General features: G+C 45.0%; 1 protein-coding gene across 14 annotated transcripts in view; it reads left to right on the plus strand.

Annotated features, from left to right (window-relative positions):
* The window catches only part of SEPT11 (septin 11), a 135,533-nt gene that overhangs the window by 88,866 nt on the left and 31,998 nt on the right, over positions 1 to 14,669 (plus strand). For 13 of the 14 annotated variants that reach the window (XR_002346719.1, XM_021101474.1, XM_021101476.1 and 10 more), the window contains one exon: positions 4,705 to 4,819. Coding sequence is in view for 10 of the 14 variants with exons in the window: in XM_003129096.6 (XP_003129144.1) it covers positions 4,705 to 4,819 (115 nt within the window). In the remaining 4 variants the exon portion in view is untranslated. Of the gene's footprint in view, positions 1 to 4,704; positions 4,820 to 14,669 lie in introns of those variants that run through there. The other variant, XM_021101477.1, reaches the window with a different exon arrangement.

A 14,669-nucleotide genomic window follows, 5' to 3' on the forward strand; every position in this document is an offset into this window, starting at 1 on the left:
CTCTCATGGTTGCCAAAGAATTGATTTTAGAGAACATTTTTTTCCTTTCTAGTCTAATCTATTGGATTTCAATTGCTGCTGAAGTCATTTGTATTGTCTGGGGCTACCTGGGAGCTGAGATCTTCTCGAGATAACAGAGACTAAGTGTGAGGACTCTGGAACCTGACTTCCAGAGGGTCCGTGTTTCAGCTTTGCACCTTACTGGCTGTGTGACCTTGGACAAATGACTAAATTTCTGTTTTTATATCAGTTAAGATTTGGTCACAAGTAACTACCTCATTGTTAAGATCAGCTAACTAGTTCGTTCATATTTACAGCTTTCCCAGATCCTTGATCAATAAGTGTTAGCTGTTGAGGGTTCCCATCATGGCTCAGTGGTAATGAGCCTGACTAGTATCCATGAGGATGCGGGTGTGATCCCTGGCTTCAGTCAGTGGGTTAAGGATCTGGCATTGCTGTGGCTGTGGTATAGGTTGCAGATGAGGCTCGGATCCCATGTGGCTGTGGCTGTGGTGTAGAATGGTTGCTACATCTCCAATTTGACCCCTAGTCTGGGAAGAACTTCCATATGCCGTGGGTATGGCCCTTTAAAAAAAAAAAATGTTAGCTGTTACAACAGTGGCCATGAAATGCCAAGTATCTTGAGCCATGCTTATGCATTATTTTCCTTTTATTGGTAAGGGGAATGTTTACTGAAATTCTCCATGAGATTTCAGAATAAAGACAAGGCTGGAGATAACATTTCTGCAGGGTCTGGAAGGTTTGGGTATGTATACACGAGCTGTAGGTGCCTTCCAGACAGAGGAAACAGTCTGAGTGGAGTCTGATGGGGAGAAGCCGGGGTGGCCCCAGGAGCTGTAATTCCGTTTAACTGTGGAGGAAGATGCCTCTGGGAACAGTGGGAGATTGGCTGGGTGTAGAGATTTGAGTTTAACCCATGGAGGCCCTGAGATGGCAGGCCAAGGCGTGTGGATTGAGAGCCTTTGAGTACCAAGAGCCCTTTGGCAGCAAGGTGGAGAGGAGGGGATTAGAGGGAGTGGGGTCCAGGCCACAAGACGGTTGGAAGGCTTGTTGAATGAACTCTACCCAATATTCTGTGATAGTTTATGTTGGAAAAGAAGCTGAGAGCGAATGGATGTGTGTATATGTATGACTGGGTCATTTTGTTGTACAGCAGAAATGATCACAACCTTGTAAATTAAACTATACTTTAATTAAATTTTTTTTTTTTTTTTTTTTTTTTTATTAAAGAGAAGGGGAGTTCCTGTCCTGGCTCAGCAAAAACAAATCCGACTAGGAACCGTGAGGTTGCAGGTTCGATCCCTGGCCTCGCTCAGTGGGTTAAGGATCTGGCGTTGCTGTGAGCTGTGGTGTAGGTTGCAGATGAGGCTCGGATCTGGCGAGGCTGTGGCTGTGGTGTGGGCTGGTGGTTACAGCTCTGATTAGACCCCTAGCCTAGGAACCTCCATGTGCTGAGGGTGCGGCCCTAAAAAGGGGAAAAAAAAAAAAAAAAAGAGGATGTGGCATTGATAAGCACAGAGACTTGCCCTTAACAGAAACAGGAACTCTGGAGGAGGGGTGGGTTTGCACTCGAGGAATAGGATTTCAAGTTGTGTGAAGACTAGTTTGAGGTCCCGAGAAGACAACCCGGGAGAATTGTTCTTTGGTAGAAAATCAGAACTGGCATGCAGGCAGAAGTCAGCATGAGAGAGAAAATGCTGAGAGTCACTTCTAGGTATGTGCTGGCAGTAAAGACATAAAGAGATCTGAGATTGCCCCCAAGCTCATGCCTGTAGATTGAAAAGAGACCCCACATTCTGTGGGTAGAGGCAACTGAGATGCAAAGCCACAAGCATGGACCATGAAATGCTGGGGTGCAGGAATTCACTTCAGCTCCTGTGAGTTAGCTGCCCCCCCCCGCCTCTATACCTTGCAGGGTTTTCAGTTTTTAAGTCTGTTCACGAGCTTCCTAGCTCCCATCCCCACTTTCATACTGATGAGCAGTAGTTCTCAGGATCCCTTTCATGCTGGGCAGAGAAAGAGGCTTGAAAGTAGGGAGTTTTTAAATGGCGTTACAAAATCTACGTCGTTTATACGGCAAAGTTAGGAGACACACTCTGAAGCCATAGATTTAAATTTTTTTAGAAAAATTTCAAGACCCAAACTGTTTTATAACCCTTCATTTTGTATGTGGCTTTCGGTGGGTATAAAAATACTCAGGGGGTGTGGGGGTGGTTTCTCGTGCTTTGGAAATGGTGAGAATATGAGATGCTGAGCATTGGGTTCTGGGATGAGAGCTATAATTACTAACGCTGATTCTTTCCCAGGATTGGCTCCTGGGTGGGTATCTGAACCTGAAAACGCACTAACAGTCCAGAATCCAGAGCAATAAACCACTCTTTCCTCCCCCACCCCCCCACCCCCACCCCCCGGCCACCAAAATTAGAAGAATTATTGTGGCAGAGGGGAATGCAGGGTGGTGGCTTGTCCTCGCCTGGTCTCCTCTGGAGCAGCTCGCTGGCTGTTTGAGCCCGTGATGCATCAGGAAAAGAGGCTGGTGCAACAGCTTCTCCTTGCCGTCTACACAGCAGCCACTGCACAGCTGTGATGGAAAGAGTTCTAAATATAACCCAGACTCGCTTGAAACCTTCCTTCCCCCCCACCCCCGTCTTGGCGGATGTGGTAAACACCCTAAAAATACCTGCTGTCTGAACCTTTGAGGTATCTGGAGAGGCAGGGCTGCGGGGTGGCATTGGGAGGCCTGGCCAGACACCAGGCTGCTGCCCATGGGGGGCGGCTGAAGCTGCTGGGTGTGCTGTGGGCCAGCCCTTCCTGCTCAAGGATAAGAGCCCACTCTCGAGTCTCAGAGTCGCTGTTGGCAGGTTTCAAGGAGACTATTCATAGACCAGGCATCTGTTCGCTGTCCCATTGACCTCAAACCTGCAGCTGCCACCGTGGTGTTCAGGCAGCGTGGCGGTTGTTCATCTTATTTCACAGAATCAGAGCTACAGAATCAGAACTGTAGCCCTCGCAGGGCCCTTAGACATTGTATTGCTCCTCAAACATCCCATGAGGAGTCACTCCATTCAGGAATCATGTGTCTCGGCCCCTCTAGTGACCATGGTGATTTGGAAATGGGGTCAATCTTTGACGATTGAAAGACATGCCTCAGATCATTTCGTTATCCACATAGGAGGATCGTGAAAACCAGCTTTTTAAAAATATTGACTAAAATGATCCTGGGTGAGGCTTTTTCTTATTTTACTAAACAATGGAAAGATGGAATGAGTTCTAAGTATAACACAGTTTTGAGGCTCACTTTCTCACCCCACAATTCAGGAGAAAGCTCCCTTAAACACCAGGAGTCTCACTGGCAGTGCAGACACCAGGTGTCTCATTTTCAAGAAGGTTCTCCATATCTGGTTTCTGGAATCCTGTGCCGTAACAGTGGCATTTAATTGAAGGGCCACAACTGGCCTCCATTTTCCTGGGAAAGAAGGTTCCACAGCTGGTCCCTGACAGCCTTTGCAGTGCGTGCACAGTTGCAAGGCAGGCGGCATCACCTTAGAAGACGGCATAGACCACCCAGCTCGTTGCATGTAGAGTAGCTACCTTAGCCCCAGCCTCCTTCAGTAGACTCTTTTTTTTTTTTTTTTTTTTTTCCCCCTTTTTAGGGCTGTACACTCAGTATATGCAAGTTCCCAGACTAGGGGTCGAATTGGAGCTACAGCCACCAGCCTACACCACAGCCACAGCAACTCTGGATCCGAGCCCTTGTCTGCGAGCTACACCACAGCTCCCGGCAACATCGGATCCTTAACCCACTGAGCAACTATGTCAGGTTCTTAACCTGCTGAGCCACAGCAGGAACTCCTTCAGAAGACTCTCTGAAGGCACAGGGAGTGCAACGAAGGGCCCCAAGGAAGCCCGTTCAGCTTGCAGAGGAGAAGGGACAAGTCCTGTGCTGCATCATTTTCAATATGTTTGTCGTGGTGGTCACAGAATTTCCTCCCCTGTGAACTTCTCAGAGCTCCTCCCTGTATCTGGAAGGGTGTCATTTATTTTTTTTTTTTCATTTGGGTTGAAAGCAAATCGAAGGCATTTCTTGAGGGCTTGAAGCTGTCACGATGGTTTGGGGTTTGTAATGTCACTTGGGGCATATCTGAAGCAGCCACCTCTAGAAGCTCATTTCCTCTGGACCAGCGTACCTGCCAGGACCAGAGCCGCCTTGGGTGATGGTGTCCTTTGGGAGTCAGTGTGATTTTGTGGAAGGAGTGTGGCTCACGGTTTCAGCCGTGTAGAAGCCAAGGAGGGCCTGGGCCCAGTGGGGTCGCCTTTGTCCCTGCATGTCAAGAGGGAGGGGAGGAGTTCTGGTCTTGGCGCAGTGGTTAACGAATCCAACTAGGAACCATGAGGTTTCGGGTTCGATCCCTGCCCTTACTCAGTGGGTCAAGGTTCCGGTGTTGCCGTGAGCTGTGGTGTAGGTCGCAGATGCGGCTCGGATCCAGCGTTGCTGTGGCTCTGGCGTAGGCCTGCGGCTACAGCTCCAATTTGACCCCTAGCCTGGGAACCTCCATATGCCATGGGAGTGGCCCAAGAAATGGCAAAAAGACAAAAAAAAAAAAAAAAAAAAGGGAGGGGAGAGGGTGGGTCCCCAGGTGGTATTGTCATGGATTCTCAATCATTTCCCCTCTGCAATTCCAGAATGAAGAGCTTCGAAACTTGTCCCTGTCTGGCCATGTTGGATTCGACAGTCTCCCCGACCAGCTGGTCAACAAGTCTACGTCTCAAGGGTTCTGTTTCAACATCCTGTGTGTCGGTAAGAGACTCATCACTTGCTGCCGAGCAAGGAGTCTGACTCTTGGGTGTCAGGTGACTGTCAGAGGAGCGTGTTTTGGGAAATCAGGCGAATGGTATTTTTACTCTTTTATTTTTAGTAAAGCAGAGCACTAATACCCACCTGATGGGCATTACACAGTTACAAAGATTGGGACTCGTGTTCAGGTAAAATGCTTTATAAGCTTTGTGGTGTTACTCAAATTGTTATTTTGTGTCAGGTAGTCAAGCAGTGGTGCGTGTACTATTCTTATTGAACCACTTATTTTAATTTTTGGTGGGGGGAGGGACTTAGACCCTCACTAGGCAATAGGAAGTTGAAAGAAGGAGTGGAGATGTGTGTACACAGGAGGATCATTCAAAAGCAATTTTTTTTTTTTTTTTGTTTTGTTTTGTTTTTTTTTTAGGGTTGCACCCGCAGCATATGGAAGTTCCAGGCTGGGGTGGAATTGGAGCTACAGCTGCCGGCCTACACCACAGCCACAGCAATGCAGGATCTGAGCCACATCTGCGACATACACCACAGCCCATGGCAACGCTGGATCCCTAACTCACTGAGCGAGGCCAAGGATGAACCTGCAACCTCATGGTTACTAGTCAGATTCATTTCCGCTGCACCACAACGGAAACTCCTCAAAAACATTTTAAGAATTCGTTTCTAGAGTTTTTGACTGTGGTGCAAGAGTAATTTCCATTGAAGTCTTTTTAAAGATTCGCTCCCTACAATAAGTAAAATCTGAAACTACTCTAAGTACTTTAATAAACTTAGATTGTTAAAAAAAAAATGCTTTTAGGGTAGGAGATATATTTGAAGTAAATTTTCTGCCTGAATTACTAAATTAAGCTTTTGTCCTTAAATTGGAATCTGAACCCGACCTCAGTTTATTCTGGGTAGACAAATGGAAAAGGCCAAAGGGACCTCCTGACTTATTTCCATCATTAGTGTGTTTTGTTCACATCCTTTAAATGTTAAGCATTGGCTCCAGGCTCTGGCTTTGATATTTTTCTTCTTCTCTAGCCACATCTTTTTCTTTTTTTAAATTTTTTTACATTTAAAAAAAATTTTTTTTTTTTTAATCTTTTTTTAGGGCTGCACCTGCAGCATATGGAGGTTCCCAGGCCAGGGGTCCACTCGGAGCTGTAGCCACTGGCCTATGACACAGCCACAGCAACCCGGGATCGAGCCACATCTGTGACCTACACCACAGCTCACGGCAGTGCTGGATCCTTAACCCACTGAGCGAGGCCAGGGATTGAACCCACAACCTCATGGTTCCTAGTTGGATTCGTTAACCACTGAGCCACAACAGGAACTCCTAGCCATATTTTTTCTAAACTAAGAGGAGGAAGGTAGGAAAGAAGGTGGAGAAAAAGAGGAAAATAGAAATAGCAATGTCCTTGAAACAGACGTGTCCCTGGAATAGACAGTGGCCTTGCCTTTGCCCTCCCTGTCACTCTGATGAATAACCAGGCTCAGTGGCTCTGGCTGCATTTGTTGCCGTTGTCCTCTGGACACAGACTTCAAGACAAACTAAAGGGAATTCTGTATGTGGCCAGTGTGTGTTCTGCGTGTATCCTTGCCCCAAGCTTGGCAGAATGTAACTGACTTAGTAAAAGGAAGTGAATTTAGAAAAGGTGTGTGTTCAGGGTAAGGACCACAGTTTTTTTCAGTTGGGCGGTCGTTGGGGGGTGGGGGTGGCGAGGGTGGATAGGTCCTTTCAGAAAAGCTTGGCGAGAAGCAGGTTGCAGGGCTCGCGGTCTGGCATTATGTCTGCAGCCCTGGAGAGAGGATGACTGGAGAGAAGCATCACCAGCTCTCCCACATCCCCTTCTCCCCACATGAAGCCAATTAAAATTCAACAGGGGACCTCCTGGATGGCAGCTAGTTCCACGGAGTGGCATAAATGAATTGTCTTTTCTCTTCTGGTAAATGCTCATTGCAGAGCAGGGCCATTCTTCATGAGCATAGCAATTTGTTGGCAATTTGTTGATTTTCTATTGAAAAGAGTGCTGAATTATAAGCCAATTACTGTTCTGGCTTCTCTTCTCCATCTCTGCCAGCTCTACCTTCAAAATCAGCTTCAAGAATCTCTGTGAGAGCTGTGTCCCAACCCCTGCATGTTGGGAGTTCCCATCGTGGCTCAGCGGCAACGATTCTGACTAGTATCCATGAGGACATGGGTTCGATCCCTGGCCTTACTCAGTGGGTTAAGGATCTGGCGTTGCCATGAGCTGTGGTGTGGATCTCAGATGTGGCTTGGATCCCGAGTTGCTGTTGCTGTGGCTGTGGTGTAGGCCAGTGGCTACAGCTCCGATTTGACCCCTAGCTTGGGAATCTCCTTATGCTATGAGTGTGGCCCTAAAAAAAAAAAAAAGAAAAAGAAAAAAACCAGCCCCTGCAAGAAGCAGGATAAAGGCTTCTAGTGGGATTGGGCTGGAAGAACTGGTTTTGACTCGGTATGTGGTGTGCAAGGGGGCGTGCTGCCTTGCTGGCTGACCTTTGTGTTACTAGCACAATTACGCTGCTAGTTGGAATTCCTTACAAGCTACCTCCATGCTGTGCTGTTGGTTTTGTAAAGCAACTGCTATTCTGACTCTTCTGGGTGGGTGATAATACCTGTGATTGTTTGTTTGTTTGTTTTTTAATTCTGGTTCTATTCTTAACCATGTTTAAAATTAGTTTTTCAAATTATTTAAAATAGTACATATTGGAGTTCCTTGGTGGCTTAGCCAGTTAAGGATCCAGTGTTGTCACTGCTGTGGTGTGGGTTCAATTCCTGGCCCAGGAATTTCCATATGCTGCAAGGACAGCCAAAAAAAGATTAGCACATATTTATTAAAAAAAATTATAAAATAGTCCTCCCTTTTTCTTCTCCTACCCGCATTTCCATTCCGCAGAGATAACACTGTGGAATCCTTCTAGAAACTTTCTGCATTTTTCTGTACTTGGAAATTATTTTTGGAAGCTGAAAACAACACCAGTTTATCATCTTAGGGTTTTGTTCAAGTCCCATGTGGGTCTTACTGGGCTAAAATCAAAGCACCATGAGGCTCTGCTCCTTTCTGGAACCTCAGGGGGAGAAGGCGTCCCCTGCCTTGTCCACCTGCTGGAGGCTGCCTACGTTCCTTGACTCTTGAATGCTTTCCTCCATCTTCTTCAAAGCCAGTAATGTTTTATGTCTGACTGTCCTTGTAGTGGGGAAATACACAGAGAAGTACAGAAATTTAGTTTAAACTTAAGGCTCTTCTTCAGCCCCCAAACTGAAGATTGAGTTGCATAATTAAGAACAGCTGACTCTGGGATGCAGGGTGTTTCAGGGCTCCGTTGCTTGGTTTTGATGCTGCATGCTCCTGCAGGGCTCCAGGTTTGGGTTTTTCTTCACAGAAGTTGCATGGCCTCCAGTAGTGGTACCAGTCGAGCAACCCAGAGGAGAGAATAAGCCATTCCTGACATAGCTTCCTCAGCAGTCACGGTTTGTCTCTGATCCACATATGCCCACCCAGAGTGGGTGGTGGGATTAGTCTACCCCAAAACACACAAGGTTCCCGCACGAGAGAAGACATGGTCAGAAAGGAGAAGGGGCTGAGGAGAGACACACTGGGCAGATAGAGAAAGCTCTCTCAGAGTTCCCATTGTGTCCCAGTGGTAATGAACCAGACTAGTATCCATGAGGATGCAGGTTTGATCTCTGGCTGTGGCCAGCAGCTTCAGCTCCAATTTGACCCCTAGCCTGGGAACTTCCCTATGCTGTAGGTGCGGCCCTAAAAAAAAAAACCAACAACAAAAAAAACAGGTCTCTCATGATGACATAAGCACTTTCGGATTTTGGTTTTATACAAATGAGATCATGTTTGTTTTTCACTCCATACTAAGTCCTGCCTGTCCTTCCACGCCAGTGTATCCAGCTGTCCAGGTTCTTTTCTGTAGCACTTTGGGGTCCTTTAATGGCAGCCAGCATTAGCTCTTGGGGAGATGAGGGTGTCAGCATAAACACACTTATCCTGGAGGTAGGATACATCAAATCCCTTCACAGATATTTGTGGCAAAATATCTGTATAAGAAAACAACTCTCACTGTCAATTAATGGTCTCTTTTTGAAGCAAGAGTCTATGCAGAAGCTTTCGAGTTGATAAAATATTTTGACAGCCACGGAGAGGAGTGGGTGTCATATTTAACTTAAGAGTATCCATGGTACTTTCTTTTCTCCTTGTCATCCCACCGTCCATTTGTATTTTTTGCACAGTATGCACATCTTTGGTGTTTATAGCATCATTCTTTTCATGTGAAAAGTATAGAAAGGAATTGATTTTTTATTTATTTATTTTTATTTATGTATTTTTTTAGGAATTGATTTTTTAAAAGCTAGCTAGGATCCTAGTAAGGAAACCAATGATGTTTATCAAAAAGGTCTAAGAACTGTAATTTTGTTTGGGGGCAAGAGCCCATGCATTGCAAACAGAGGAAACAAACCAGGGCAGAAACAATTCATGGTGGAAGTTCAGTCCAGTTTTAGAAGCATTGAATTACATGTCTGGTATTAGCACCTGTCTCTGTTGAGTCCTGAGGAAGTGTAATAGAGAGCGGGAGAGTAGTGTTCACTTGACCAAGAAGAGGATTCTTGATGCTCAGTTGGGTACCAGACACCCAGGAGTTCATAGTTCCCCTACTCTCACTCTCCATCTGGTCTCCAACACACTGACTCGCCCCCAGAGCTGCACTTTGGTTTAAGTCAAGCCTTTCTTTCTTACTCATACTGCATATGCCCAGAGGATATGAATTAGTATTCAGCCTTTCTCCACAATTTTAAGTTTATACATCTTTCTCATTCACTTGGCACCAGCTCTGAGAAGCTCCAACACTGATCCAGTTGTAGGTTGGTTCTTTGTGTACTTAGCCCAGTGGATAAAATACTGTGACACCCTTGCTTTTGCAGAAGAACCAGTCCAATAGTAGGGGCAGAGGAAATCAATGACATATTTTGAAAACAGAATTTTAAAAAATAATTGTTTTAAGGGGATGGCAGAAAAGGAATAGGGAGCAGAGATGTTTAAGGTCATTTTAGCCAAAGCTGTAGTGGCAGTGTAAACTGTGGCATTTTACAATCAGATCTTAAAGGTTTTTATCCCATCTCGCCTTTCCAGGAAAGGCTAAGAACTGGTTTACAAGGTGAAATGAATAAGTGAATAAAGATAAAATAAACCCTAGAAAATACAGCAAAGCCTGGGTTAGAGTCAGAACACGAAGCCATTAGGCTTGCCTATAGCAGTTGATTCTCCCAGGAACACATTTACCTCTCAGAGCATGGAGGCACCCATGTTTATTCAACGGATATGTATTGAGCACATATTATGTGCCAAACACAAGTTAAGAGTTTAATGATGACAGATTCATGGTAGCTATAAAGTAGAAACGAAAGAGTTGCTTCAGATGAAAGTTCACCTGGAAAGACGTCTCCCCTGGATTTTCAGAAGAGACATATGGTGGCTGTCCTTCTATTTGAATATGGGTCCCTGGATGTCCCCTACTCAGTGTCATTGCACTGTGCTATGCCGAGGGTCACATGCTGGTCTTTCAAGTCCTTCATGCTGGCTGGTGGTATTAGCCAAAGCATGTTTCATCAAAGGTGATTCTATAAGGAGTGAAAACAACATCACATAGCTCTCTGATTATCTGGCTCCATCCAAGAATAAAATCTAGAATATTTAGTGGAGGCAGACAGAGCTTCATGCACAGATATTTGAATAATTATAATAATAATTATCCAAGTAGCCAGTCTTGGCAGTCAGAGTAAAAAAAACCTGAAATCATAGATCAACTATTTGATCAGTTTACAGTTATCTTCTAATTAATAATATGATCCTCTGTGGGGTTTTTTTGTTTTTTTAAAAAATAATGTCCAAGTAGAGCTCGTGGTTTAAGTAAGCCTGAGAGCAGAACGGAAGAGGCAGCTCTGCTTTCCACTGTGCTGTGGGTGTCAGGTTCACCCTCATTGGCAGGAGCAGGAGAAACAGAAGCCCCAGATAGCACTTCAAGAGTAAATCTCTAATTATTCTAACAACTGTTTAGGCAGATGAATTTATACCAGAATAAACAACAAACTGAAAAACCTACCAAAGTGGCCAATCTCAGTGATCATTTATCTTTTCAGTTAACTTCTACTAAATGCCTGCTCCGTGCCAGGTACTCTGCGAGGGGTCCTGAGATGCTTCAGAGTTCCTGTTAGTCATTGATTGTCTCAAAATATTGTTATGCTTGTCAGGTTTGAATTGGAACCTATGCCTAGTAGGCTTTCTGTTACTCCATCCAAAGGGAGCCTTTTTGCTCTTGTGTGTCCTCAAAAGTATAGAAAATGTCTTCTTTTCTGAAGCCAGAGGTTGACCTTAACAACCAACGCATTGGAAAGCTCCCCTAGCTCTAGAATTTCTTTCATTCCAAAAGTGATCATTTCTTACTGAACTGCTTTTGGTGCAGTGCACTGCTGCAAGAGAAGCTATGTCTAATTAAGGCTCTTAAAAGCACAGAGCCTAGAAATGAAAAGCAAAGCACTCTGAAATTTAGAGAAACTGTGGTTTTTCCAACCTGATGATTAACCCTGTGCTCCACGTCGGGCCTGGAATGCTAATTGTTGATGATTTCCACCTTAATGCAAATAATAATTAAAATTACCTTGTCTTCTAAAAAAAAAAAAAGCATGGTGTTCTTGATTCACATATATATACTTAACTAATTCTTACCCTGATAAAATGAGGTGGTCATTTCGGTCCTATTCAAGTAACCTAGAATCCTTGCCGTGTAAATTGAAGACTTTATTGCTGTCCTTAGGGACAGAGATGAAAGTTAAATGGGTCACTTTCCTCTGACAGAGCCTTTACCTTATGGGGGAACCTTTATAAGTTAGTTTTGCTGTTGTCCCTTTGTCCTTGCTTTGAAACAGTTAACTACTGAAGAGAAATTTGCTGTATTGAGAAAGATACACATGTAGCAGGTACTTAAAATGACTGGAGCACCTTCAGAATTGAATTGGCTACAGGGTTCTGGCTATCTTATGAGTGAGAACCCTTTTTGTTTGTTTGTTTCTGTATCATTACCCAGTAACTTTGTTTTGCCCAAAGTTATTTTGTTAAGCCAAGACTCAGGGATATAAACTTGCTGAGCATTAGGGAACAGAGACTACTTTAGATTATTTTACAGTGCGTTAAGGATCCGGCGTTGCCGTGAGCTGTGGTGTAGGTTGCAGACGAGGCTCGGATCCCCAGATCCCGTGTTGCTGTGGCTCTGGCGTAGGCCAGCAGCTACAGCTCCGATTAGACCCCTAGCCTGGGAACCTCCATGTGCCATGGGTGCAGCCCTAGAAAAGAAAAAAAGACACACACACACACACACACACACAAAAGATTACTTTTATTGACAGCTCTTTTTCAGTAACAATATTAAGGAAAGTAAGGAAGATAGGGTTCCCGTCGTGACTCAGTGGTTAACGAATCTGACTAGGAACCATGAGGTTCGGGTTCAATCCCTGGCCTTGCTCAGTGGGTTAAGGATCCTGCATTGCCTAGAGCTGTGGTGTAGGTGGCAGACATGGCTTGGATCTGGCGTTGCTGTGCCAGTGGCGTAGGTTGGCAGCAACAGCTCCAATAGATCCCTAGCCTGGGAACCTCCACATGCCGCGGATGCGGCCCTAGAAAAGACAAACAAAGGTGGGGGGGGGTAACGAAGATAGGAAACTCCAGACTTGATGGATATTTGGAATGATACTCAGGATATCACAGAAGTTTAAGATGTGTCTGTTGCTGTTTTTATTCACCATTTTATCCCTAGCACCTATGCTTGTCACATAGTGAATACTCAAGTATTAATGAATAAATTTAAGATAGGAATGTCCACTGTATCTATCTGCTCTGTCTCTCCTATATTCCCAGCTGATGGGCTATCAACCACACATCATTTATTTATTTACAGCCTTTGCTACCTTGTGGCATCTGCTTATCACTTCTCTCAGTGTATCTTTTCTTCATGCCATCGTGGTGTGTGTAAATTCAAACTCCCAAAGTGAGAAGTTCACTTGGATAGGCAGGTCACTGTCCAGTACGGAACATTCTCACAGCGTCATAGTTGGTCTCCCATGGGTGCCTTTGCACAGGGAGCTCGCCTTGGTCCAGTTACCTGTGGCCAGCTGCAAGGTCCAGGGTATAATCCGTGTCTTGCTCATAAGAGGCATGTGGTTATGGCAGAAGTCTAGAACAGCGTTCCCGTAATAGTAAATCAGTCTGGTTGGTATTGAGTCATGTTCCAGGTCAGATGCTAGGCTTTGGGAGAACACCTTATCAGGCCAGTTCATTGCTCTCCTTCAGGAACTTGGCACAGAACTGGACAAAACACTGGCTGAATGAAGACCGATGAAGGAGAAAATTCTTTGGTCAGAGATATATGGAGTCCAGTGAGAAAAGAGTGAGGCAAATGTACTTGAACAACTTTTATCCTGTAAGTGAATCATGCTAGTCAGTGGCAAACCACATAAGGCTTCTAATTAGAGAAAGCTCAAATGCAGAAGCATTCCGTTCTTCTTCATTTTCGTACTGTGTTGGACAGCAAGAAGTAATACAGAACTTCTCATTAAGAAGTGGATTTTGTCATTACAGTGGGAAAGTTGCCCTCAGGCTACAAATCCCATGGCTCTTTATTCCCCCAGAGAACTGTCACCATCCTAAAAGTCATTGGCGGCACTTCTTCAGAACAGAGGTCCTATACTTTGGAACATCGCGGGATTGGGGTTTGCGGAAAGGACTGCGGTATATCAACATGTTTACATTGAGCTAAAAACCTAATTGGGAAAATTTCCAGATTTTTAAGAAAAGGCTTTTCTGTGGCTGATGTTTCTGCTTCTTGCCCCCCTCTTTGTTCCATCACACACAACCACCACCATCTCTACCACCGACAAGGGTGGGTTCATTCTTATTATGGCCAGCTGTTTTTGACTCAACCTAAGAATTGGAATTAAGATAAATTTTTTCTGGGTCTTATTTCGAAGGCCAGGTTCGAGCTCTCCATGGCTCCACAGTTGGGTCTTACCATGTGATCAGTAGAGGGGTGCTAGGTACGGGCCACTCTGCTTTGCGTGTGTTAGGGGCTCAGTGAGCACTTACTGACTTGAATGACCAGTGTGATTTATGAGGCCATTGTGGCAGGTCATTGAACATCATCCAGTTTCATTGTCACAAACATTTCCCAGCCTGAAACTGGGAAATCTAACAAATGCTTGATACCTGCTGAATAAGGAAGCAAAAATGAAATGATATGGAGATATTTATGAAAGGAGATAATATGAAAGATTTTCATGACGATCACGAAAAACATTAGGTGGTCGGTTTTCTCTGTAACAGTACAGTCAGGATGTTGTGTTGGTTCGGTGTACGTGTTAGGACCACACAGTCTTGGGTTAGAACCCCGGCTCTGCCGCTGAACAGTGTGAAGTTAGGCAGGTTACTTACACTTTGTCTAAGCCTTAATGACCCATCTGTAAAAGTAAGGATACAGTAGTACTTACTTCATGAGAGTTAGTACTTGGTTGATTGGTTTCTTTCTTCTTAGGGCTGCACCTGCAGCATATGAAAGTTCCTGGGCCAGGGGTTGAATTGAAGCTGCAGCTGTTGGCCTATGCCACAGCTGCAGTAACACCAGATCCAAGCCTCCTCTGCAAACTATGCTGCAGCTCGTGGCAATGCCAGATCCTTAACCCACTGAGTGAAACCAAGGGTTGAACCTGTGGCCCCACGGATACTTCTAGTCGGGTTCTTAGCCCTCTGAGCCGCACCAGGAGCTCCCAGAACCGGGG

This window comes from Sus scrofa, chromosome 8 (genome assembly GCF_000003025.6).
Source record: "Sus scrofa isolate TJ Tabasco breed Duroc chromosome 8, Sscrofa11.1, whole genome shotgun sequence".
Taxonomy (NCBI): domain Eukaryota; kingdom Metazoa; phylum Chordata; class Mammalia; order Artiodactyla; family Suidae; genus Sus; species Sus scrofa.